Source organism: Corythoichthys intestinalis, chromosome 1, assembly GCF_030265065.1.
Source record: "Corythoichthys intestinalis isolate RoL2023-P3 chromosome 1, ASM3026506v1, whole genome shotgun sequence".
NCBI classification, from domain to species: Eukaryota; Metazoa; Chordata; class Actinopteri; order Syngnathiformes; family Syngnathidae; genus Corythoichthys; species Corythoichthys intestinalis.
The window spans coordinates 3,588,117-3,615,657 of record NC_080395.1 but is presented as its reverse complement, the minus strand read 5'-3'; the positions used below and the strand labels follow the sequence as shown (position 1 = coordinate 3,615,657).

The window sequence follows — 27,541 nt, the reverse complement described above, 5'->3', positions numbered from 1 at the left end:
GTTTATATGCACACTAGAAACTCTGTTGCGCAGCTGATAGTATGTGGTGCACATTATAAACTATCTGTTGCGCACCAGAAACTATCTGTAGTATGTGGTGTGAACTAGAAAATCTCTGATGCACACCACATAGTGTGTCGTGCGCACTAGAAACAATCTGGGGTGCACCAGATAGTATGTGCTGCACACTTGAAACTATCTGATGAGAACTAGAAACAATCTGGTGCGCACCATATAGTCTATAGTTCGTACCACATACTACAGATAGTTTCTGGTGTGCACCAGAGAGTTTCTATTGCCTACCAGATAGTTTCTAGTGCGCACGACATATTATCTGGTGCGCACTAGCACTAAAAACCCTCTGGTAGGCACGAGAAACAACTTGGTGCGGAGCAGATACTATGTGATGCACACTGGAAACTATGTGGTGCACATTAGAAACTATCTGGTGCGCACGAAAAACAACTTGGTGCGCCCCAGATAATATGTGGTGCGTACTAGAAACAATCTGGGGCGCACAAGTTAGTATGTGCTGCACACTTGAAACTATCTGATGAGCTCTAGAAACTCTCTGGTGCGCACCAAAAACTATTTGTGGTATATGGTGCGAACTATAAACTATCTGGTGCGCACCAGATAGTATGTTGTATCCACTAGAAACAATCTGGTGCACACCAGATACTATGTGATGCACACTAGAAACTATCTGGTGCGCACGAAAAACAACTCGGTGCGCCCCAGTTAATATGTGGTGCGTACTAGAAACAATCTGGGGCGCACAAGATAGTATCTGCTGCACACTTGAAACTATCTGATGAGCACTAGAAACCCTCTGGTGCGCACCAGAAACTATTTGTGGTATGTGGTGCGAACTATAAACTATCTGGTGCGCACCAGATAGTATGTTGTATCCACTAGAAACAATCAAGTGCACACCAGATAGTTTATAGTTCGCACCACATACTACAGATAGTTTCTGGTGCGCACCAAAGGGTGTCTACTGCTTACCAGATAGTTTCTAGTGCGCACAACATATTATCTGGTGCGCACCAGCACTAGAAACCCTCTGGTGTGCACGTGAAACAATCTGGTGCGCACCACATTGTTTCTAGTGTGCACCATATACTATCTGGTACGCACCAGATTGTATATGGTGCGTACTAGAAACTATCTGGTGCGCACAAAAAATTAACTGTGCGTCTCGGGTAATATGTGGTGCGTACCAGAAACTATCTGGTGTGCACGAGAAACAATCTGGTGCACGCCAGATTTTTTTCTTGTGCGCACGACATACGATCTTGTGCATACCTCACACTATCTGGTGCGCACCAGATTCTTTCTCATGCACACCAGATGGTTTAAATTTATTTCATTTCTGTCGATGTCCCTTTAGGGGCTCTGTAGTAAATGTGATTCAATACCAGCAATGTCCATTCAAATGGATTGGATGTCTATCTCCGTCAATGGCAGCCGACAAGTTCATAGATTGAGGGAGTTGACCATGCGTTTGTGTGTCACGTACAGAGTCTTGTTTAGCCCAGACTACGTTACCCACAATTCTATATTTAGAGCACTGCAGTGTGACTCAGCGCTGCCTCGCTGGAGGCCGATGATGATGTCAGCATTATTGCCCGTCTGTGCGATTCCTCACAATGAGTAGGTCAAATTCGCATGTATGTGTGCGATCATGTATGTGTGTGCGTGTGAAAAGAGATCAAATTGGTGTGTGTTTGTGTGACTATCTTTGATTTTACGTGTGTGTCTGATCATGTATCTGTGTTGTAGTATGTACACTGATGGTGTGTATGTGTGTGTTTGAGTATACGTTTAGTATGGTGTGCTTTTTGTGTGTGTCATTGTGGAGGCACAGTGCCTTTATGTTTATTGTGCTATAACTGTAATATGTTTATATGTTTAAAAAAATTGTTTTTACATGTTTTGATGCGTTTTTTATGCATTATAAAAGATTTATGTCTGAATTTTGGAGGGCTTGGAATGATATATATGTATATGTATATACAGTTGTGGTCAAAAGTTTGCATACACTTGTGAAGAAGTGACGGACTCTTGACAGAATTGGTGCAGTTCAGTTAAATTTGATGGCTTTCTGACATGGACTTGTTTCTTCAGCATTGTCCACAAGTTCTCAATGGGGTTTAAGTCAGGACTTTGGGAACCTTAATTCTAGCCTGATTTAGCCATTCCATTACCACTTTTGATGTGGATTTGGGGTCATTGTCCTGTTGGAACACCCAACTGCGCCCAAGACCCAATCTTCGGACTGATGACGTTAGGTTATCTTGAAGAATTTGAAGGTAATCCTCCTTCTTCATTATCCCATTTACTCTCTGTAAAGCACCAGTTCCATTGGCAGCAAAACAGCCCCACAGCACATTACTACCACCACCGTGCTTCACGGTAGGCATGGTGTACTTGGGGTTAAAGGCCTCACCTTTTCTCCTCCAACATATTGCTGGGCATTGTGGCCAAACAGCTCAATTTTTGTTTCGTCTGACCACAGAACTTTCCTCCAGAAGGTCTTATCTTTGTCCATGTGATCAGCAGCAAACTTCAGTCGAGCCTTAAGGTGCCGCTTTTGGAGCAAGGGCTTCCTTCTTGCACGGGAGCCTCTCAGTCCATGGAGATAACCCTAACCCGCTTGACTGTGGACACTGACACCTGTGTTCCAGCAGCTTCTAATTCTTGGCAGATCTGCTTTTTGGTGATTCTCGGTTCACCCTCCTGACCAATTTTCTCTCAGTAGCAGGTGATAGCTTGCGTTTTCTTCCTGATCGTGGCAGTGACAAAACAGTGCCATGCACTTCATACTTACAAACAATTGTTTGCACTGTTGCTCTTGGGACCTGCAGCTGCTTTGAAATGGCTTTTTGAAGTGACTTTCCTGACTTGTTCAAGTCAATGATTGTTTAAGTCAATAATCACTCACTAGAAATTGCTAATTCGTGTTGCTGTATGTATATTTTTGACCCAGCATATTTGATCACTTTTTCTGTTAACCCATAATAAAGTCATAAAAGAACCAAACTTCATGAATGTTTTTGTGACAAAGAAGCATTTGTTCCAATCACTCTATCGGAGAAAAATCAGAGTTGTAGAAATAACTGGAAACTCATGAGAGCCATGACATTATGTTCTTCACAAGTTTATGTAAACTTTTGACCACAACCGTATATTAGGGGTGTCAAACGATTAAAATTTTTAATCGAGTTAATTACAGCTTAAAAATTAATTAATCGTAATTAATCGCAATTCAAACCATCTATAAAATATGCCACATTTTTCTGTAAATTATTGTTGGAATGGAAAGATAAGACACAAGATGGATATATACATTCAACATACGGTACATAAGGACTGTATTTGTTTATTATAGCAATAAATCAACAAGATGGCATTACCATTATTAACATTCTGTTAAAGCGATCCATGGATAGAAAGACTTGTAGTTCTTAAAAGATAAATGTTAGTACAAGTTATAGAAATTTTATATCAAAACCCCTCTTCATGTTTTCGTTTTAACAAAATTTGTAAAATTTTCAATCAAAAAATAAACTAGTAGCCCGCCATTGTTGATGTCAATAATTACTTACACAATGCTCATGGGTGCTGAAGCCTATAAAATCAGTCGCACCCAAGCGCCAACAGAGGGCGATAAAACTCCAAAAAACACAACAAGTACACATTTCACTTTGCTTTCATTTTAATCTGTTTGAGCGGGGCATTTGTGCGTTAATTGCGTCAAATATTTTAACGTGATTAATTTAAAAAATTAATTACCGCCCGTTAACGCGATAATTTTGAGAGTCCTAATATACATATATATATATATATATACATATATATATATATATATATATATATATATATATATATATATATATATATATATATATATATACTGTATATATACATATATATATATATGTACACGCTAATGCTAATTTACCAAATCAAATAAATTTTAAATACTGTATTTAGCATCATTACAAGTTGATTGGTTGGCCTTTTTGTTCTTATCGAGGCTGTAATGAAGCAACCTCAATGACACACTAGGAATGGGACGATTGTGTTTTTGGGCGCGGAGTGGGCGGGCTTCTCGTTACCATGGCAACAGCAGCTTGGGTGGAGGGATGCGAAGTGACAGGAAGTGACCGCGCCATGACCCCTCAGCCTGGAGTCAGTGTTTCAGTGTGTGCATGTAAGAGGGCAGCACAGCATGATTCACATCGGGATTTTATGCCAACATGGTCAATTAGAACTATGATGTTATGAAATGTTGCGTTATTTCATTGTTTTGGCTCTAGTTGCTGCTGTCAATCAGCTAAGCAAAACTGAAATAGAAACCAGTTTTAAAGAATCTATCAAAGTTAGATTAAATTATAATAGAATAAAATAGAATTTGATTTGACACACAATAATAATATGGAATTAAATTGGGTTTGCACTAGTTGTTGGGACACCCTTTTGTTCTTGGGAGAGTTGGTACACTATGAATATCTCAATATCCATAAAACGATAGCAGCACAAACGAAACTTTTTACAGCACAAACGTAGCACGAACATCTAAATCATTTTTACATAAATTGGGGGGCCATTTTCAAGGAGGTGATTCCAGGCAATTGGACTGGAGTGACAGGGACTCGGACTTGAGTTGCAAATTTGTTGACTCGCAACCCAAATCGGACTCAGAGAAAAAAAAAATGCAGCCTCCGATTTGACTTGTGAGACAATGACTCGAGACTCGACAAGCTCACGCGGAAACTTGGATCGTAGATTTGTTCCCACTTGCCAATGATCCGCTTGGAACACCTTAATGCTGGTTTATTCCACGCATAGATTTTTTGTTTCAACATTGACAGTCAGGTTTCCCTCAGAGATAAACCTGAGTGGCTTGTGCGTGGGCTGGGGAACAGTGGTGAAGGCATTGACAAACCTGTGACTTGACTTGACTCGACTCGACAACCTTTTGACTTGTCAAGACCCCTCTTTACAACCTTTGATTTGTCGCGACTCGTCTTTAAAACCTTGTGTCATGGGTCGACTCGACATGACCTCGAGACTCGCCTCGACTCGACGTAGCCTCATGACTTGACTCGACATAAACCCTTGACTTGACTCGTCTTTACAACCTCGTGTCTCGGGTCAACTTGGCATAACGTCATGACTTGACTCGATTTGACTCAACATAACCTCATGACTCGGCTTGACTCCACATAACCTCGTGACTCGACTCAACTCGACATAACCTCGTGACCCGACTCAACTCCACATAACCTCGTGACTCGACTCAACTCCACATAACCTAATGACTCGACTCGTCTTAACTCCACATAACCTCGTGACTCGACTCGACATAACCTCGCGACTCGACTCAATTTGACTTGACATAACCCCCTGACTCGACATAACCTCGTGACACGATATAACCTCGGGACTCGACTCGGCTTGACTCCACATAACCTCGTGACTCGACTTAACTCCGTATAACCCCGTGACTTGACTCGTCTTAACTCCACATAACTTCGTGACTTGACTCGACATAACCTTGTGACTTGACTCGACATAACCTCGTGACTCGACTCAATTTGACTTGACATAACCCCCTGACTCGACATAACCTCGTGACTCAACTTGACTTTGACATAACCTCGTGAGTCAACTCAACTTGACTCGACATAACCTAATGACTCGACTCGTCTTAACTCCATATAACCTTGTGACTCGACTCGACATAACATCGTGACTCAACTCAATTTGACTTGACATAACCCCCTGACTCGACATAACCTCGTGACACGACATAACCTCGGGACTCGACTTGACTTAACTCCACATAACCTCATGACTCGGCTTAACTCCAATAACCTCGTGACTCGACAAAGCTTCGTGACTCACCTTAATTCCATATAACCTCGTGACTTGACTCGACTTAACTCAACATAACCTAATAACTCGACTAGTCTTAACTCCACATAATGTTGTGACTCGACTTGACATAACCTCGTGACTCGACTCGATTTGACTTGACATAACCTCTGGACTCATCATAACCCCATGACTCGAGAAAACCTCGTGACTCTGCATAACCTGACTTTGACATAACCTCGTGAGTCGACTCGACTTGACATAACCTCGTGACTCAACTCGACTCCACCTAACCTTGTAACTCGAGATAACCTCCTGACTTGACTCGACATAACCTCGTGATTCGACTTGACTCGACATAAAACCTTGACACGACTCGTCTTTTCAACCTTGTGTCTCGGATCGACTTGGCATAACGTTGTGACTCGACTCGATTTGACTCAACATAACCTCGCGACTTGACATAACCTCGTGACTCAACTCGATTTGACTGGACATAAACTTGCGGATTGACGTAACCTTGTGACTTGACTCGACATAACCTTGTGACTCAACTCGATTTGACTTGACATAACCTCTGGACTCAACACAACCTTGTGACTCAACTTGATATAACCTCGTGATTCGACTTGACATAACCTCGTGACGCGACTTGATTTTGACATAACTTCATGAGTCGACTCGATATAACTTCGTAACTCGACTCGATTTGACTTGACATAACCTCTGGACTCATCATAACCTCATGACTCCACAAAACCTCGTGACTCTGCATAAACTGACTTTGACATAACCCCGTGAGTAGACTCAACTTGACTCGACATAACCTCGTGACTCGACTCGAATCCACCTAACCTTGTGACTTGACATAACCTCCTGACTTGACTCGACATAACCTCGTGATTCGACTTGACTCAACATAAACCCTTGACTCGACTCGTCTTTTCAACCTTGCGTCTGGGGTCGACCCGACATAACATCTTGACTCGACTCGATTTGACTTGACATAACCTCTGGACTCATCATAACCTCATGACACGACAAAACCTCGTGACTCTGCATAACCTGACTTTGACAAAACCTCGTGAGCAGACTCAACTTGATTCGACATAACCCCGTGATTCGACTTGACTCGACATAAAACCTTGACTCGACTCGTCTTTTCAAACTTGTGTCTCGGGTCGACTTGGCATAACGTTGTGACTCGACTCGATTTGACTCGAAAAACTTGCAAATTGACGTAACCTTGTGACTTGACTCGACATAACCTTGTGACTCAACTCGATCTGACTTGACATAACCTCTGGACTCAACACAACCTCGTGACTCGACTCCACCTAACCTTGTGACTCGACATAACCTCGTGGCTCGACATACCCTCATGACTCAACTCAACTTGACTTTGACATAACCTCGTGATTCGACTCGACTCGACACACCCTCATGCCTCAACTCAACTCGCCCGCTTAGGTCAGACTCGGGACTTACTTGTGACTCTGATCATAGTGACCCGTGCAATTTTTTGTGACATTCTCAGAGTCCTCTTCTGGATCATTCAAATGCTCTCTGACAAACTTCAGACGGGCCTGGACATGTACTGGCATAAGCAGGGGGACATATGTATGTCTCACTTATGTTTGTCCTGTGTTGTGTGATATGGGATCGAAAGAGAAAAACACAATTTTGCTTTCTTTGTATTACCAGTGCATATGAAGACGATGACAATAAAGCTGACCTTTACTTTGACGTCTGAAACTGCAGGCTTTGAGTCCCTGGTGCCGTTGTGAATTACTGATAGTAGCTGTGAGAGAAATTTATTCATGCTTAAAACACAACTATTATACATTATATTTTGTATGCTTTTGTTATGCTTGCATGAGAACATTGTAGCATAGAGCATCATTGTTATATTAACCTGTTTGAGTGTGCCTTCCCATAGCCTTGACTATTGTAGACTATATCACAATGTGCCCAAATATGGACTGTTATGTTCCTGTGTTTTCCAATATGTGGCTTATCAGACTGAGCTTATCATCGTTCTAGCCAGGGTCGGTATTCAAGATCATAACTTGAGGTGTTTTTACCAAGATATGCTATAGTTAGTTTCGGTTTTGTTTCGATGATGTCAACCCATAAATAGAGGCATGCCCTGCATTTCTCTTTTGTCCACATGCGGAGAGGACGCTTTCTGCGTGGCTCCGCGTCTGTACCCGAGGGCTCTTGTTCATAAAGCCTTCGAAGCAAAGCAATCCATGGTTGGGGTCTGATTCATTCCTCATCGAGCTATCGAGTTGACACTTGTCTTGGAGTTCAAACTTGAGCTTCCCTGACAATAGCCTTTTTTGTGCACTGTTCTCATGATCATTTTGACCTCATGGAGTGAGCTCTTGCGCGGAGAACCAGATCGAAGGAGATTATCAGCGGTCTTGTATGTTTTCTATTTTCTAATAATTGCTAACACAGTAGATTTCTTCACACCAAGCTGCTTCCCTATCGCAAATGACGTCTTCCCAGCCTGTTGCAGGTTTACAATTTTGGTCCTGGGATCCTTTGAAAGCTCTTTGGTCTTGGCCATAGTGGAGATTGGAGTGTGACTGTCTTATATAAAGTCAAGTCAAGATAGAAGTATTATTTAAAGCACTTCTGATTCATCTTGTCACTCATAGAGTCTACACACATCCACACAGTCCTGTATTCCAGATGTAATGTGTCGATTTGTGTGTTTCTTCATCTTGTTGTTGATCTCCTGCTGACTTTGAAAGGCATGTTAATGGCAGCCAAACAGGAAGAGGACCATCATAAACGAGAGCGAGATCAAACGCACCCGCACGAACGCGCACGCACTTGGCAGTCGCTGCAGTGCCATGCTTGTTTTTTTTTTCCCGAGCTCATTAAAATGTGTGAGACAAGCCCTCTCGTTTCCTCCTCAGTGGTTTCCGCTCCGTCTTCATTTCTCCTTTTTTTTTGCTGTTGGTTGTTTTCTTCTTTCCCAGTTACCCTTTTTTTAAATGTACGCTGACATCATCATCATTATGATCATCGTTATTACGGTCCGGCTTCCATAGCAAATACTTGAACAAGCCTGATTGGCATGCATGTGTGTGAGAAGGTGGCTCGACTTTATTGAATGGTTGCCGGGTAGAACGAGAGGCGCGAGGGAGGAATTTGTTAATTATGAATGGAGCACTTTTCTGGAGATCACAACGCTGTGTGTGTGTGGGTGTGTGTTAAAGTGATACTGATACACAGCGTCAATGAATCAATAACACACAAATGTTGTTTTTAGTTAACAATGAAGTAAAACGCTGTTTATTGCTCAGTCAAGAAAGCTCACTTAAACCTTGGGGTGTGACAATATCGAAAAGGTGACATATCGCGATACTTTCGAGCACAAAAGGTTATCAATATGTTCCCACCAGGAATCTATTTACCGTTTTAAAAAAGGTGACACTGTTTAAAAAACAAAAGGAACAAACAGGTTCTTACCAAAATCGTCCATTAGTATAGTGACAATGTTAGCTCACTGGCTACCATGGATGGTGCTAGACATCCAGTTCATTTTGACGAGAATGAACATTAAGCACCGTCAAAGGCACTGAAACCATAGCATTCACAGCCAAAATCAACATGAGGTGACCTGTAAAAGCCCAAAATCTGCAGGAAGTGACTTGTACATGCGCCTCGTGACTCGACTCAACATAGCCTCCAGACTCGCCAAAACTTGACTTCACTCGACTTGACATAAACCAATGACCTGACTTGTCTTTAAAACCTTGTGTCACGGGTCGACTCGACATGACCTTGGGACTCGCCTTGACTTGACTCGAAAGAACTTTGTGACTCGACATAAACCCGTGACTCGACTCGTCCTTAAAACCTTGTGTCACGGCTTGACTCGACTCGACTTGACAGAACCTCGTGACTGGACTCGACATAAACCCGTGACTGGACTGGTCTTTACAAGCTTGTGTCTCGGGTCAAATCGACATAACCTCGTTACAAAACTCGACTTGACTTGACATAAACTCGTGACCTGACTCAACTCGACAAAACCTCCTGACTTGACCCGACATAACAGCGTGACTTGACTCGACTGGACTCGACATAACCTCTCGACTCGACATAAACCCGTGACTCAACTCGTCTTTAAAACCTTGTGTCATGGCTCGACTTGACATGACCTCGTGACTCAACTCACAACGTAACAGCGTGACTCGACTGGACTCGACTCGACATAAACCCATGATTTTCACTCATCTTTAAAACCTTGTGTCACGGGTGGACTCGACATGACCTCGGGACTCTCCTCGGCTTGACTCGACAGAACCTCCTGACTCGACATAAACCTGTGACTCGGGTCAAATGGGCATAACGCCGTGACTCGACTCGACTTGATTTGATATAACCTCGTGACTCGACTTGACTGGACTCGACATCACCTCTTCCCTCAACTTAACAACCTTGTGTCTGGTAAATGCCCAAAATCTGCAGGAAGTGACCTGTACATGCGCCTTGTGACTCGACTCAACATATCCTCCAGACTTGCCTCGACTTGACTCGACATAAACCCTCGACTTGACTCTTCTTTAAAACCTTGCGTCACGGCTCGACTTGACAGAACCTCGTGACTGGACTCGACATAAACCTGTGACTGGACTCGACTCGACTCATCAAAACCTCTTGACTTGATTGTCTTAACAACCTTGTGTCTCGTAAATGCCAAAAATCTGCGGGAAGTGACCTGTTCATGCACCTCGTGACTCGACTCGACATAGCCTCCAGACTCGCTTCGCCTCAACTCGACATAAACCCATGATTTTCACTCATCTTTAAAACCTTGTGTCACGGGTCGACTCGACATGACCTCGGGACTCTCCTCGGCTTGACTCGACAGAACCTCCTGACTCGACATAAACCTGTGACTCGACTCGTCTTTAAAACCTTGTGTCACGGCTCACTCGAAGTGACCTCATGACTCGACTCGACATAACCTGTGACTGGACTGGTTTTTAAAACCTTGTTTCTCGGGTCGACTCGACATAACCTCGTGACAAAACTCGACATAAACTCGTGACCTGACTCAACTTGACAAAACCTCCTGACTTGACCCGACATAACAGCGGGACTCGACTCGACATTACCTCTTGACTCAACTCGACTCGACATAACCTTATGACTCGACTCGTCTTTACAACCTTGTGTCTCGGGTTTACTGGGCATAACGCCATGACTTGACGTGACTTGATTTGACATAACCTGGTGATTTGACTCGACATAACCTCTTGACTCAACTCAACTTGACTTAACCTCGTGACTCGACTCGTCTTAACAACCTGGTGTCTGTACATGTGCCACGTGACTCGACCCAACATAGACTCCAGACTCGCCTCGACTTGACTCGTGACTTTAACTTGTCTTTAAAACCTTGTGTCACGGGTCGACTCGACATGACCTCAGGACTCTCCTCGACTTGACTCGACAGAACCTCCTGACTCGACATAAACCCGTGACTCGACTTGACAGAACCTCCTGACTCGACATAAATCCGTGACTTGACTTGTCTTTAAAACCTTGTGTTACGGCTCGACTCGACTCGACTTGACAGAACCTCGTGACTGGACTCGACATAACCCGTGACTGGACTGGTCTTTACAACCTTGTGTCTCGGGTCGACTCGACATAACCTCGTGACAAAACCCGACTTGACTTGACATAGACTCGTGACTCGACTCGACAAAACCTCTTGACTTGACCCGACATAACCTCGTGACTCGACTCGTCTTTACAACCTTGTGTCTCAGGTCGACTGGGCATAACGCTGTGACTCAACTCGACTTGATTTGACATAACCTCATTACTCGACTCGACTCGACATCCCCTCTTGACTCAACTGAACTTGACTTAACCTCGTGATTCGACTCGTCTTAACAACCTTGTGTCTGTACATGCACCACGTGACTCGACTCAACATAGCCTCCAGTATCGCCTCGACTCGACTCGACTCGACATAAACCCATTACTTTCACTCATCTTTAAAACCTTGTGTCACGGGTCGACTCGACATGACCTCGGGACTCTCCTCGACTTGACTCGACAGAACTTCCTGACTCGACATAAAATCGTGACTCGACTCGACAAAACCTGCTGACCTGACCCGACATAACAGCGTTACTAGACTCGACTGGACTCGAGATAACCTCTTGACTTAACTCGACTCGACATAACCTTGTGACTCGACTCGTCTTTACAACCTCGTGTCTCGGGTCGACTGGGCATAACGCCGTGACTTGACGTGACTTGATTCGACATAACCTCTTGACTCAACTCGACTCGACTCAACCTCTGACTCGACTCGTCTTAACAACCTTGTGTCTTGTAAATGCCCAAAATCTGCAAGAAGTGACTCATTGCTTGGCATTACAATATATTTAAGAACGATTTCCTGACCCATATATTGGTAATTGTTGTATCACCATATCGTGAGATCACCTGTATGGTTAGCCTTTTATTGCAAATCGTATTGTATCGTGAGCTACCCAGGTTTTCCCACCCTTAATTGAAACCTGATTTCCCTCCCCACTTTGTACATTAGCAGCAGTGGTAGCAATGACTCAGTTCTGCTAGGCCTTTTATGGACTCGCAGCAGCTTGTTTGGCAAAAGCGCGCACTTGCCAGCCATCGCTCAAAGCGCGACGGTCCACTTTTTCCAGGCTGCTTCCAGAAATAGAGCGCTGTGTTTATGTTAGCAGGTTAGATGCTAACAGACAAAATTACAAGTGAACCTCATGGAGCATTGCAGGACACTTGACTTCCACTTCCACTGTGGTTGGAATAGCTGTTTTTGAGGGGGGTGGTTGTGTGTCCTATCAATTATTGTTAGCCTAGCAGAATGGTAGCATTGAAGCTAGCTTTGTAGGAAATAAATGTGTAATGATAGTTTATACTACTCACTCTTGTACTACTGCTTTTACTTTACGACTTCTGCTTCAATATTAAATACTATAACATCGGGTCCGATCACGTCATTTTCAGGGTATCGGAATCGGCAAAAAATGCCTTTTTTAATATATACATATATATATATATATTTTTTAATTAAATCGTTTTCTAATTGTATTGAACGTTACAGACAAAATGTCTTACACTCATCCAGAGTGTTTAGATTTGGCTCAAAGTAGGGCTATCAATTATATCACCTTAACGGCGGTAATAACATTATAATATTTAACGCAATTAACGCATGCGCTGCACTTCCCATTCACGTATTGTCGCGTTCAATCTATAATGGCACCGTTTTACGTATATATAGAGCTAAAAGGCAACGTAAAATGAGCAGAGAGAATTTTGGCAGTCTTTGGAGCCTCTTTTTAATTGGCTAAAGCCTTAAAATCCCTCTCTCAACAATTAGAAATATTGTGGGAAGCAAAGTGGGGAAGAAAGGCAGTGGTTGATATTTTTCTTAACACCCTATGTTATTTCCCAACGCAGAGAAGATATATCAATTGGTACCACTACGTTGCACTTCCCATCATGCATTTGGGCAGAAGTTAAATGGCTACAGTATCATTTACTGAAAGCTCAACAAATACACTAGATGGCAATATTTAGTCACAATATACAAAGTCATATTTATCCTTTAAGAATTACAAGTCTTTCTATCCGTGGATCCCTCTCACAGAAAGAATGTTAATAATGTAAATGCCATCTTGAGGATTTATTGTCATAATAAACAAATATAGTACTTATGTACTGTATGTTGAATGTATATATTTGTCCGAGTTTTATTCATTTTTTTCTTAATGCATTGCCAAAATGTATATGATTGGGAAAAATTATCGGGAATGATTGGAATTGAATCGGGAGCAAAAAAAAGCAATCGGATTGGGAAATATTGGGATCGGCAGATACTCAAACTAAAACGATCGGGATCGGATCGGGAGCAAAAAAACATGATCGGAACATCCCTAATAATTACACATGACGAACAGTTGGGGGTGCTGCTGGCTCCGGCAGCCCAAGCTCTTGCTCGTTGGGGCAAGGGCAGCTTGTTGGGGGCCCCTACTGGTTGGGGGCCTAGGCGATCGCCTACTTCGCCTGAATAGTATATTTGCCTATGAAGACATGAACTAACTTTTTTTTTCCCGCTGAAAGAAGAGAGTCTATTCTTTTGGTGTGTTCCATGTTTATATAGCAATAGAACAGAATCTTCTGTGGGCCTTGCAAAATCAGTCAAAACGGTTGCAAACGGACAATTAGTGGCGGGACACTTTTGCGGACCCCTCTGCTCTACGCATCAATTTAGCACAAATGGGACCCCAAATTGGACCGTCCGACAGATTATCATCTTACCTTTCTGTTTGACGCTCACTTCATCCAACAACCATGCCCACTGTTTGCCCTTGGGCCCGGATATGGTTGATCCCCAAGCACCTCCATGAGTTCCACTCCCTACTTTCGACATGAGCCACTTTGCACTCTGACATAGTATTCACGTCTTTCACCTGATTGGCTCTCCATCAGAAAGTGATCAATCCACATGAAGCTACAGTTTGACGTATCGTTTCTCATATGAGCAAAAACATTGTTTCCCGTCAAAAAAGCTTTTCTTTGCCCTTCTTTTAATGAGGAAATTTAGTGTATTTCCGGAAGAAAAAAAAATGACCCACAGTGGGGCAAATAAGTATTTAGTCCACCACTAATTGTGCAAGTTCTCCCACTTGAAAATATTACAGAGGCCTGTAATTGTCAACATGGTTAAACCTCAACCATGAGAGACAGAATGTGGAAAAAAAAATCCAGAAAATCACATTGTTTGATTTTTGAAGAATTTATTTGCAAATCATGGTGGAAAATAAGTATTTGGTCAATACCAAAAGTTCTTCTCATTACTTTGTTATGTACCCTTTGTTGGCAATAATGGAGGCCAAACGTTTTCTGTAACTCTTCACAAGCTTTTCACACACTGTTGCTGGTTTTTTGGCCCATTCCTCCATGCAGATCTCCTCTAGAGCAGTGATGTTTTGGGGCTGTAGTTGGCCAACAAGGACTTTCAACTCCCTCCGCGGATTTTCTATGGGGTTGAGATCTGAAGACTGGCTAGGCCACTCCAGGACCTTGAAATGCTTCTTATGAAGCCACTCCTTTGTTGCCCTCGCTGTGTGTTTGGGATCATTGTCATGCTGAAAAACCCAGCCACGTCTCATCTTCAATGCCCTTGCTGACGCAAGGAGATTTTCACTCAAAATCTCTCGATACATGGCCCCATTAATTCTTTCCTTTACACAGATCAGTCGTCCTGGTCCCTTTGCAGAAAAACAGCCCCAAAGCATGATGTTTCCACCCCCATGCTTCACAGTGGGTATGGTGCAATTCAGTATTCTTTTTCCTCCAAACAAAACAACCTGTGTTTCTACCAAAGAGTTCTATTTTGGTTTCATCTGACCATAACACATTCTCCCAGTCCTGTTCTGGATCATCCAAATGCTCTCTGGTGAACCGCAGACGGGCCTGGACATGTACTTTCTTCAGCAGGGGGACATGTCTGGCAGTGCAGGATTTGAGTTCCTGGTGGCGCATTGTGTTACTGATAGTAGCCTTTGTTACTGTGGTCTCACCTCTCTGTAGGTCATTCACTAGATCCCCCCCCGTGTGGTTCTGGGATTTTTGCTCCCCGTTCTTATCATTTTGACGCCACGGGGTGAAGAGGGAGTTGAAAGTCGGTGTTGTCCAACGACAGCCCCAAAATATCACATTCTCTAGAGGAGATCTGCATGGAGGAATGGGCCAAAATACTAGCAACAGTGTGTGAAAAGCTTATGAAGAGTTACAGAAAACGTTTGGCCTCTGTTATTGGCAACACAGGGTACATAACAAAGTATCGAGATGAACTTTTGGTACAGACCAAATACTTATTTTCCACCATGATTTGCAAATAAATTCTTTAAAAATCAAACAATGTGATTTTCTGTTTTTTTTTACCCACATTCTGTCTCTCATGGTTGAGATTTACCCATGTTGCCAATTACAGGCCTCTCCAATATTTTAAGTGGGAGAACTTGCACAATTAGTGGTTGACTAAATACTTATTTGCCCCACTGTAGTTCCTATAACTATAGAAACTAAGGTCCCTAGTTCGTACATGTGCGAGTACTCAAATGACATCCCCAAAAAGGTTTTACGAACTGCTGATAATTCCTACAGTGCCAAAGCGGCTCTTGTGACTTTGCACACAATTTATATGACTACGTTCTCCAGGGGCGACCCGAGACATCGGCTCGGCCTTGACCAGGATGTGCATGAGGCATCGCAGCATCGAGGCCAAACTGCGACAGTTCACCAAGTAAGTTGACGACTTCCCGCCCCGTCCCAAGTTAACCAATGCTTACTTGAAACCAGACCGCCTATGTTCTTCTTGCTCGCAGCGCGTTGATGGAGAGCCTGATCACGCCTCTGCAGGACAAGATCGAGGACTGGAAGAAGACGGCCAACCAGCTGGATAAGGACCACGCCAAAGGTAGGTTCAAGCATAGAGTACCCGAACTGGTGTTTTGCAAGGAATGTGACTGACATGTTGGCCAGAGTACAAGCGTTCGCGACACGAGATCAAGAAGAAGTCGTCAGACACCATCAAGCTCCAGAAGAAAGCTCGCAAAGGTGAGGATGCAAAAGCCAAATCGTGTTTTTCATTGATTAAACATATCATTGGCTAAAACCTGATTAAATAAAAACATGTTAAGAAGGCCTTCCCTCTATCAAACAATGCCCTTGGGTAGCATGAGTCATCCGAGTTGTCTGAGACGTATTGGAAGACGAAGGTCAATGGCGACATCTGCTGGCCATTTTAGGTGCTGTTTCTCTTTAGTACTGTTGTCGGTTGCCAGGCAGAAAACAACACCTACCAAATTGATACACATGTAAATTATGTTATTTGAATGATGGATTTTGGATTTTTGCTATCTCTTACTTGCACTTATGGCTAACTAACCCTTAATGACAGTTTTTGCTCACGTTTTCTCTCACTTTGCTTCTCCCCCAACCCCAAAACACACTCACACCCCTTGTGGCTGGCCTCTAATAGAGATCCAGGGTAAGTCCGTGGGCCTCCTTTCACACATTCACAAGCAAAACATTCATGCACATACTCTCTCACAATAGTCAATTCATAATGAAGACACTTACTGACTCTACTCTCTAACCATCACATTCTCTCACAAATACTGACACGTTCACACCAAGATACTTTCATACATTGCCGATCATAAGCATTCACCCCCTTGGATGTTTTCCCCTTTTATTGCATTCCCAAGTCAATCACGGTTAAAAGAAATTCAGCATTTTGAACACAAAAATTCAATTTTTTCATGCCACCAAATAAACTCATTGACCTTGGGATGTCAGCAAACGAACAAACCGAAGCTGTAGAATATCATAGAATGATTTCCTGTCTTTTGTGGCCATTAACAGGTTATTTTCTGTTCATTTTTTGGCATTTGAAGGTTAGTTTCTGTTGATTTTGAGTCTGTTTTGGGACAATTTTTAGTCAATTCCTGTTCAGTCACCCCAAAATCAACAGGAAGTGACCTGTAAATTACCCAAAATCAACAGGAATACAATAGAATAGAATAAGTAAACATTGTGAAACAACGAAATTTGACGTGGCTCTCCAAGATAAACAAATAAGAATTATTTCAAAAGGGAAGGATAAGACAGAAAAAAGGAACATTAGGTTTCATTAGAAAATATTTACACTGTGGCCCCAAAATATACAGAAAGTGAACTGGAAATGCCCCAAAAATCAACAGGAAGTGAGCTGCAAATGCTTAAAACCAAAAGGAAGCTACCTGTAAATGAGCCAAAATCAAAATGGAAGTGACCAGTACATGCCCCAAATCAAGAGGAAGTGACCCGTGAATGCCCAAAATCAACAGGAAGTGAAATGTAAATGTTCAAAATCCACAGGAAGCTAGCTGTAAAAGCCCCAAAATCAACAGGAAGTAAACTGTAAATGCTCAAAATCCACACCAAGCTATCTGTAAATGTGCCAAAATCAACAGGAAGTGACCAGTATATGCCCCAAATCAAAAGGAAGTGACAACTAGATGCCCTAAATGAAATGGAAGTCAGCTAAAATGCCACAAAGTCAATAGGAAATGACCCGTGAATGCCCAAAATCAACAGGAAGTGAATTGTAAATGCTCAAAATCCACAGGAAGCTACCTGTAAATCAACAGGAAGTGACCTGTAAATAACCCCATATCATCAGGAACAGAATTGAATAGTCACGTAAACATTGTGAAACAATGAAATTAAGATGAACATATAACAATCAATTAAAAAGACTAAATATTACAGAAAAACAAAGGAATATTAGGATAGATTACAAATTTTTTACAATGGGGCTTCAAAATATACAGAAAGTGACCTGGAAGTGCCCCCAAAACAACAAGAAGTAACCCGTAAATGCCCAAAATCAACTGGAAGCGACAATTAAATGCCCTAAATCAACAGGAAGTCACCTAAAATGCCGCAAAGTCGACAGGAAGTGATCCATGAATGCCCAAACTCAACAGGAAGTGAAATGTAAATGCTCAAAATCCACAGGAAGCGACCTGTAAATGTGCCAAAATCAACAGGAAGTGACCTGTAAATTACCCCAAATCAACAGGAGGTGACCCGTAAATGTCCCCAAATCAACAGGAAGTCAACTGTAAATGCTCTGAATCAACAGGAAGCTGCCTGTAAATGCGCCAAAAATAACAGTAAGTGACCAGTAATATAAACATAGCCCCATATAAACAGGAAATGACCTGTAAATTACCCCAAATCATAAGGAACAGAATAGAATAGTCACGTAAACATTGTAAAACAACGAAATTAGTATAAACATATAAGAATGAATTAAAAAAATATAAATATTAGAGGAAAAAAAAGGAATATTACGATTGATTAGAAAATATTTACACTGGGGCCCCAAAATATACAGAAAGTGACCTGGAAATGCCCCCAAATCAACAAGAAGTAACCCGTAAATGCCCAAAATCAACAGGAAGTGACAACTAAATGCCCTAAATGAACAGGAAGTCACCTAAAATGCCACAAAGTCAATAGGAAATGACCCGTGAATGCCCAAAATCAACAGGAAGTGGAATGTAAATGCTTAAAATCCACAGGAAGCGACCTGTAAATGTGCCAAAATTAACAGGAAGTGACCAGTATATGCCCCAGATCAACAGGAAGTAAACTGTAAATGCTCTGAATCAACAGGAAGCTACCTGTAAATGCGACAAAATCAACAGGAAGTGACGAGTCATATAAACATAGCCCCATATAAACAGGAAGTGACCTGTAAATTACCCCAAATCATCAGGAACAGAATAGAATAGTCACGTAAACATTGTAAAACAACGGAATTAGGATAAACATGTAAGAATGAATTAAAAAGAAAAAAAAATTAGAGGAAAAGAAAAGAATATTAGGATAGATCAGAAAATATTTACACTGGGGCCCCAAAACTAACAGAAAGTGACCTGGAAATGCTCCCAAATCAACAAGAAGTAACCCGTAAATGCCCAAAATCAACCGGAAGTGACAACTAAATGCCCTAAATAAACAGGAAGTCACCTCAAATGCCGCAAAGTCGACAGGAAGTGAACCGTGAATGCCCAAAATCGAAAGGGAAGTGAACCGTAAATGTTGAAAATCAACGGGAAGCTACCTGTAAATGTGCCAAAATCAACAGGAAGTGACAAGTATATGCCCCAAATCAACAGGAAGTGACCCATAAATGGCCAAAATCAACCGGAAGCGACTATTAAATGCCCTAAATCAACAGGAAGTCACCTAAAATGCTGCATAGGAAGTCACCTAAAATGCCGCAAAGTCGACAGGAAGTGACCCATGAATGCCCAAAATCAACAGGAAGTGAAATGTAAATGCTCAAAATCCACAGGAAGCGACCTGTAAATGTGCCAAAATCAACAGGAAGTGACCAGTATATGCACCAAATCAACAGGAGGTGACCCGTAAAATGCCCCCAAATCAACAGGAAGTAAACTGTAAATGCTCTGAATCAACAGGAAGCTACCTGTAAATGCGCCAAAATCAACAGGAAGTGACCAGTCATATAAACATAGCCCCATATAAACAGGAAGTGACCAGTATATGCCCCATATCAACAGGAAGTGACCTGTAAATGCCGTAAATTCAAAAGAAAGTGACCAGTATATACCCTGAAGCAACAGAAAGCCACTTGTACATGACCAAAATCAATAGGAAGTGACCTGTAAATTACCCAATATCAACAGGAAGTAACCCGATATAAACAGCAGTTGACCCTATATATGCCCCAAAATGACCTGAAACTGCGCCAAGATTAACAGGAAATGACCTGTATATGCAACAAATATCAACAGGAAGTGACCTGTAAATGCTAAAAAAACCAACAAGAACCTACCTGTAAATGCCCCAAATCAATTGGAAGTGACATGTATATTCCCCAAAATCAACAGGAAGTGACCAGTAAATGCGCAAAATCAACAGGAAGTGACCTGTAAATGCACAAAAACAACAGGAAGTGACCTGTAACTGCTCAAAATCAACAGAAAGTGACCAGTACATGCCCCAAATAAACAGGGATTGATCTGTAAATTCCCCAAAATCAAAAGGAAATGATCTGTAAATTCCCAAAAATCAACAGGAAGTGACCTGTAAATGCCCCAAATCAATTGGAAGTGACATGTATATTCCCCAAAATCAACAGGAAGTGACCAGTAAATGCGCAAAATCAACAGGAAGTGACCTGTAAATGCGCAAACACAACAGGAAGTGACCTGTAAATGCTCAAAATCAACAGAAAGTGACCAGTACATGCCCCAAATAAACAGGGATTGATCTGTAAATTCCCCAAAATCAAAAGGAAGTGATTTGTAAATTCCCAAAAATCAACAGGAAGTGACCTGTAAATGCTCAAAATCAACAGGAAGTGACCTGTAAATGCCCCAAATCAATTGGAAATGACATGTATATTCCCCAAAATCAACAGGAAGTGACCTGCAAATGCGCAAAAACAACAGGAAGTGACCTGTAAATGCTCAAAATCAACAGGAAAGTGACCAGTATATGCCCCAAATAAAAAGGGATTTATCTGTAAATTCCCAAAATCAAAAAGAAGTGATCTGTAAATTCCTAAAAATCAACAGGAAGTGACCTGTAAATGCTCAAAATCAACAGGAAGTGACCTGTAAATGCCCCAAATCAATTGGAAATGACATGTATATTCCCCAAAATCAACAGGAAGTGACCAGTAAATGCACAAAATCAACAGGAAGTGACCTGCAAATGCGCAAAAACAACAGGAAGTGACCTGTAAATGCTGAAAATCAAGAGGAAGTGACCTGTAAATGCCCCAAATCAACAGGAAGTAACTTATAAATGCCCAAAACCAACAGGAAGTGACCTGTAAATGCTCAAAATCAACAGGAAGTGACCTGTAAATGCACAAAACAACAGTAAGTGACCAGTATATGCCCCAAATCAACAGGAAGTGACCTATAAATGCCCCCAAATCAACAGGAAGTGACCTGTAAATGCAACAAAATCAACAAAAAGGACAATAAATGCTCAAAATCGTCAGGAAGTAACTGATACATACTGTAAATCAATAGGAAGTGACTTGTAAATGTCCCAAAAGCAACAGGAATGGACATTTAAATGCCCCCAAATCAACAGGAAGTGACCTGTTGATTCCCCAAATCAAAAGGAAGCAACCTAAATATGCACCAAATTCCACAGGAATTGACCTGTAAATGCCCCCAAATCAACATGAAGTGACTTGTTAAAAGCCCCAGATCAACAGGAAGTGACCTAAAAATCAACAGGAAATGATGTTCAATGAACTCATTTGCTGCCAGTGATGGCCTACCCAGAGGTTCCCACTCCTAATATCAGCCAGCCCTAATACACGTTCAAGCACCCTCTCTCACACATGCACGCACAAACACGTTCACGTCGAATAACACAATTTCCCCTATGCATGGATCTCTGCCATCTTAACTCATTGTCTGCCACTGCCAATGGCACTGAAACATCATCATCCAGTACGTTGGGACCTCCAAAGTTCCTAAAATCTCAAGCGTTGATGACACTTTCAACCGGTTTGAATCGGTTTTAACTTTGGAGCTTCCACTGTTAGTGGCAACCATTAGCATTTCCACTTTAGCCTCAAAGTCCCTGCGCTCTAATGTGATTGGTTGTCATCTTTACATGCGTTTGTCAGGGCGCGGTGATCTTCAGCCTCAGCTGGACAGCGCCATGCAGGACGTGACCGACATGTGCCTGCTCATGGAGGAGATGGAGAAGCAGGCCGTGCGGCGGGCGCTGGTGGAGGAACGGGGAAGATTCTGCACCTTTAGCGCATTCCTACAGCCTGTTGTGGTCAGAATTTTTGATTTGTTTACATCGCTCTCAGTGTGTTGTCATGGAAACTGCAATGTTTGGGTTGTCAGAACGGCGAAATCGCCATGTTGGGCGAGATAACACACCTGCAGGCCATCATCGACGACCTCACCGTGCTCACCACGGACCCGCACAAGCTGCCCGCCGCCAGTGAACAGGTGACAGACGCGCATCCAGGCGGATTTGACGTCTATTGCCGTCAATGGCGCACCCTTACAGAACAGTGAAGATACTGTATGTTTCCTGTATGTTTTTGATGTCTATTGTAGTCACAGGCAACCAATAAGTTTAATTTTGGGGCATTTCAGGTCATTTTCTGTTGATTTTCAGTCACTTCCTGTTGATTTTGGGGCATTTTCAGGTCTCTTCCTGTTCATTGGGTCACTTCATGTTGAGTTCAGGGTATTTACGAGTCACTTCCTATTCATTTTGGCTCACTTCCTGTATAATTTAGGTCATTTCCTGTTTATTTTGGAGCATTTCCGGGTCACTTCCTGTTCATCGGTCAGTTCCTGTTGAGTTCAGTGTATTTACACGTCACTTCCTATTGATTTCGGCTCACTTCCTGTACATTTCAGGTCGTTTCCTGTTTATTTTGGGGCATTTCCATATCACTTCCTGTTCATTGGTCACTTCCTGTTGAATCCACAATATTTATGTGTCACTTCCTATTGATTTCAACTAACTTCTTGTACATGTTAGGTCATTTCCTGTTTATTTTGGAGCATTTCCAGGTCACTTCCTGTTCATCGATCACTTCCTGTTGATTTTGGAATATTTACAAGTCACTTCCTATTGATTTCGGCTCAATTCGTGTACATTTTAGATCATTTCCTGTTTGTTTTGGAGCATTTCCAGGTCACTTCCTGTTCATCAGTCACTTCCTATTGATTAGGGGATATTTACAAGTCACTTCCTATTGATTTCGGCTCACTTCCTGTACATTTTAGATCATTTCCTGTTTGTTTTGAAGCATTTTCAGGTCACTTCCTGTTTATAAGTCACTTCCTGTTTATTTTGGTATATTTACGAGCCACTTCCTATTGATTTTGGCTCCCTTCTTGTACATCTTTGGTAACTTTCTGTTGATTTTCGGCATTTCCGGGTCAATTCCTGTTGATCGGCCACTTCTTTTTTATATTTCGGTATATAGGAGTCACTCCCTAGTGATTTCGGCTCATTTCCTGTACATTTTAGGTCATTTCCGTTTGATTTTGGGGCATTTCCGGGTCACTTCCTGTTCAGCGATCACTTCCCATTGATTTTGGGGTATTTATTAGTCACTTCCTATTGATTTTGGCTCACTTTCTGTACATTTTCTGTTGATTTCTATTGATGTGAGGCATTTCCAGGTCACTCCCTGTTCATCGGTCACTTCCTGTTGAGTTCATGGTATTTATGAGTCACTTCCTATTGATTTCAGCTCACTTCCTGTACATTTTAGGTCATTTGCTTTGGATTTTGGGGCATTTCCATGACACTTCCTTTTCATTGGTCACTTCCTGTTGAGTTCAGGGTATTTACGAGTCACTTCCTGTTGATTTCAGCTCACTTCCTGTACATTTTAGGTAATTTGCTGTTTATTTTGGAGCATTTTCATGTCACTTCCTATTTGTTGGTCACTTCCTATTTCGCCTTACTTCCTGTGCATTTTGAGTCCTTTTGGGGAATTTCCGGGTAAAGAAGGAATCTGAACCGCAGGACCCTCACTGGTGCAGCTCCACTCACCCGGGCTGGCGAGACTCGACAACCCGGCCAAAAGGCCAAACTCTAGGGTTCACCTTAGTCTTAACTAGGGTTGTTCCGATCATGTTTTTTTGCTCCCGATCCGATCCCGATCATTTTAGTTTGAGTATCTGCCGATCCCGATATTTCCCGATCCGATTACTTTTTTTTTTTTCTTTTTTTTTTGCTCCCGATTCAATTCCAATCATTCCCGATAATTTTCCCCCATCATATACATTTTGGCAATGCATTAAGAAAAAAATGAATAAAACTCGGACGAAAATATACATTCAGCATACAGTACATAAGTACTGTATTTGTTTATTATGACAATAAATCCTCAAGATGGCATTTACATTGTTAACATTCTTTCTGTGAGAGGGATCCACGGCTTGAAAGACTTATAATTCTTAAAGGACAAATGTGACTTTGTATATCGTGACTAAATATTGTCATCTAGTGGATTTGTTGAGCTTTCAGTAAATGATACTGTAGCCATGCCCAAATGCATGATGGGAAGTGGAACCATGACTGTGCGTAGTGCTACCAATTGATATATCTTCTCTGCGTTGGGAAATAACATAGGGTGTTAAGAAAAATATCAACCACTACCTTTCTTCCCCACTTTGCTTCCCACAATATTTCTAATTGTTGAGAGAGGGATTGTGAGGCTTTATCCAATTAAAAAAGGCTTCAAAGGCTGCCAAAATTCTCTCTGCTCATTTTACGTTGCCTTTTAGCTCTATATATACGTAAAACGGTGCCATTACAGGTTGAGCACGACAATGCGTGAGTGGGTCGTGCAGCGCATGCATTAATTGCGTTAAATATTTTAACGTGATACAATTTTTGAAAAATTAATTACCGCCATTATCAGGATAAATTTGATAACCCTACCTTAAGCCAAAACTAAAGACTCTGGATGAGTGTAACATATTATGTTTTTAACGTTAAATACAATTAGAAAACAATTTATTTAAAAGATATATATATCAAAGAAAAGGCATGTCGGATATTTTTTTGCCAATTCCGATACTTTGAAAATGACGTGATCGGACCCGATCGAGCGGCATGATCGGGGCATGATCGGGACATCTGTAGTCTTAACCCTTTGTACTGACTCCATTTTGAAAACTGGAAAAAGGCTTCCAAGCACAAATGACAATTTAATCAGGTCGACAGCGATCAAATGGCAGACTCGTTCTAAGGTCACCATATCACAAGTCAACAAAAGGTTCTTGAGAAAAATGACAACAATTAGTTAAACATTTTTTTCAAGGCTCTCGCGGGGCGGGCTGTGGGCAGAAGAAGGATGTGCTTGGGCGTTCTTTAGGATTATATTCTGTTTGTGGATTGGACAGGAGGATTCGGGAGTTACTGTTGACAGGGCAGCTAGGGTTGTGGATTTTGCCACCTCAGCGTCAAAGGGTCTCTTGGAGTCTTATCAGTCGTGTTTTCAGTTTGATATCGGGCATTCTTCGGAGTTCCTAGTGTTGGGGCAGGACGTCCCGCCAAATTTTCTGGACAGCCCGGGAGAACTGATTGCGGGAATTAGTTGTGCAGACGTGGGCTTGTAGATGTCTTGCCTCGTCAGTGTCAATCTTGCTCAGTCAGTTGCATCACGCACACGTAGGGTTTCCGTGATAATAAGGTGTCATGTATCTCTTATGCTCAACGGCAAATATATTCTGCTTGGTTTCCTTAAACTATGGTATAAGTGCTATTTATTTTACATTGTGCCATTGACAGCGCCAGATGTCCAATCCAGTCTAAATAAATTTTACAGCACAAACCGTAAACATACATATTGGCTATTCTCGCGGAACATGTTGATATATCGTCATTTGGATATTTTGTCCCACCCCTAATGTGTTTCCAGGTCATCAAAGACCTTAAAGGGTCCGATTACAGTTGGTCCTATCAGACTCCGCCCTCCTCGCCCAGCAGTTCTAGCTCACGCAAGAGCAGCATGTGCAGGTACAAAAACACACATGGAGGAGTATTTTTTTTTCTGACACAGTTTCTAATATGAAACAGAAGAGTTGATTACATTTTGGGGTCAAGAGGTCAAAGGTGACACAGGTCAGAAAAGAATTTTGTGATAATTTGATGGCAGATTAGGCTATGTAACTCAAATTTGAAATAGTTCTGAACCAATCCAGGCTAAATGAGTTAACTAGTTATCAGTTATCACGTATTATATTAAGATAATGATCATGTTTATGGCATAACTTGTTTACATGATAATTATCATATTTTTACATAATAATTATCACGTATTTTACATGATAGTGTGACGTTTTAAATGTGTCATGTATTTACATGATGCTGCGTTTTTAGATAAAAATTCTTTTTACATGATAGTTATGTATTTACATGATAATTATCATGTGTTTTATATAATTATTTAATAATTAATTGGTCGTGTCACACTTTTACATGATAATTATCACATTTTACATGATAATTATCCCATTTAACATGATAGTGAACATGTTTTTACATGACTGTCATGTTTTTACGTGGTAGTATCACACTTTTACATGATAGTTATCAATGATAAATTATCATGTATTATATTATGATAATGATCATGTTTATCGCATAACTTATTTACGTGATAATTATATATTTTTACATGATAATTATCACGTTTTTACATGATAGTGAGACGTTTTAAACGTATCACACTTTTACATGATAGTTATCAGTTATCAATTATCATGTATTATATTATCATAATGATCATGTTTATAGCATAACTTGTTTACATGATCATTATCATATTTTTATATAATAATTGTCACGTTTTTTACATGATAGTGTGACGTTTTAAACGTGTCACGTATTTACATGATAGTGCGTTTTTAGATGATAGAATTTCTTTTAAATGATAGTATCATATATTTACATGATAATTATCATGTGTTTTATGATTATTTAATAATTAATTGGTCGTGTCACACTTTTACATGTTATCACATTATATTATGATAATTATGCCATTTATAGTATAATTTATTTACACGAAAATCATCCCATATTTACATGATAATTATCACAATTGTACATGATATTCATCACTATTTTACATTATAGTGTCATGTTTTTACATAATAGTATCATGTTTTTAGATGATAGTTTCATGTTTTTACTGTACATGGTCGTATCACACTTTTACATGATAGTTATCGGTTATCAATTATTATGTATTATGGTAATTTTTATAGAAGTTCTTTACATGGTAATTATGTTTTTACATAATAGTATCATGTTTTTAGATGATAGTGTCATGTTTTTACATGGTAGTATCACACTTTTACATGATAGTTATCAGTTATCAATTATCATTATATTATATATATTATATATTATGATGTTTATAGCATAATCTTTACATAATTATATTTTTACATGATAATTATCGTTTTTACATGATAGTGTGACATTTTAAATGTGTCACGTATTTACATTATAG

The 27,541-nt window shown here is 41.1% G+C and overlaps 1 protein-coding gene across 4 annotated transcripts in view; it reads left to right on the top strand.

The window, feature by feature from the left end:
- mtss1lb (MTSS I-BAR domain containing 2b) overlaps positions 1-27,541 on the top strand; it is a 107,000-nt gene that overhangs the window by 59,477 nt on the left and 19,982 nt on the right. For 2 of the 4 annotated variants that reach the window (XM_057832689.1, XM_057832673.1), the window contains exons 4-10: positions 16,141-16,225; positions 16,308-16,399; positions 16,465-16,539; positions 16,964-16,972; positions 22,160-22,317; positions 22,389-22,496; positions 25,943-26,040. In XM_057832689.1, coding sequence (XP_057688672.1) covers positions 16,141-16,225; positions 16,308-16,399; positions 16,465-16,539; positions 16,964-16,972; positions 22,160-22,317; positions 22,389-22,496; positions 25,943-26,040 — 625 coding nt within the window. The remainder of the gene's footprint in view (positions 1-16,140; positions 16,226-16,307; positions 16,400-16,464; positions 16,540-16,963; positions 16,973-22,159; positions 22,318-22,388; positions 22,497-25,942; positions 26,041-27,541) is intronic. The other 2 variants (XM_057832698.1, XM_057832682.1) reach the window with 1 other exon arrangement.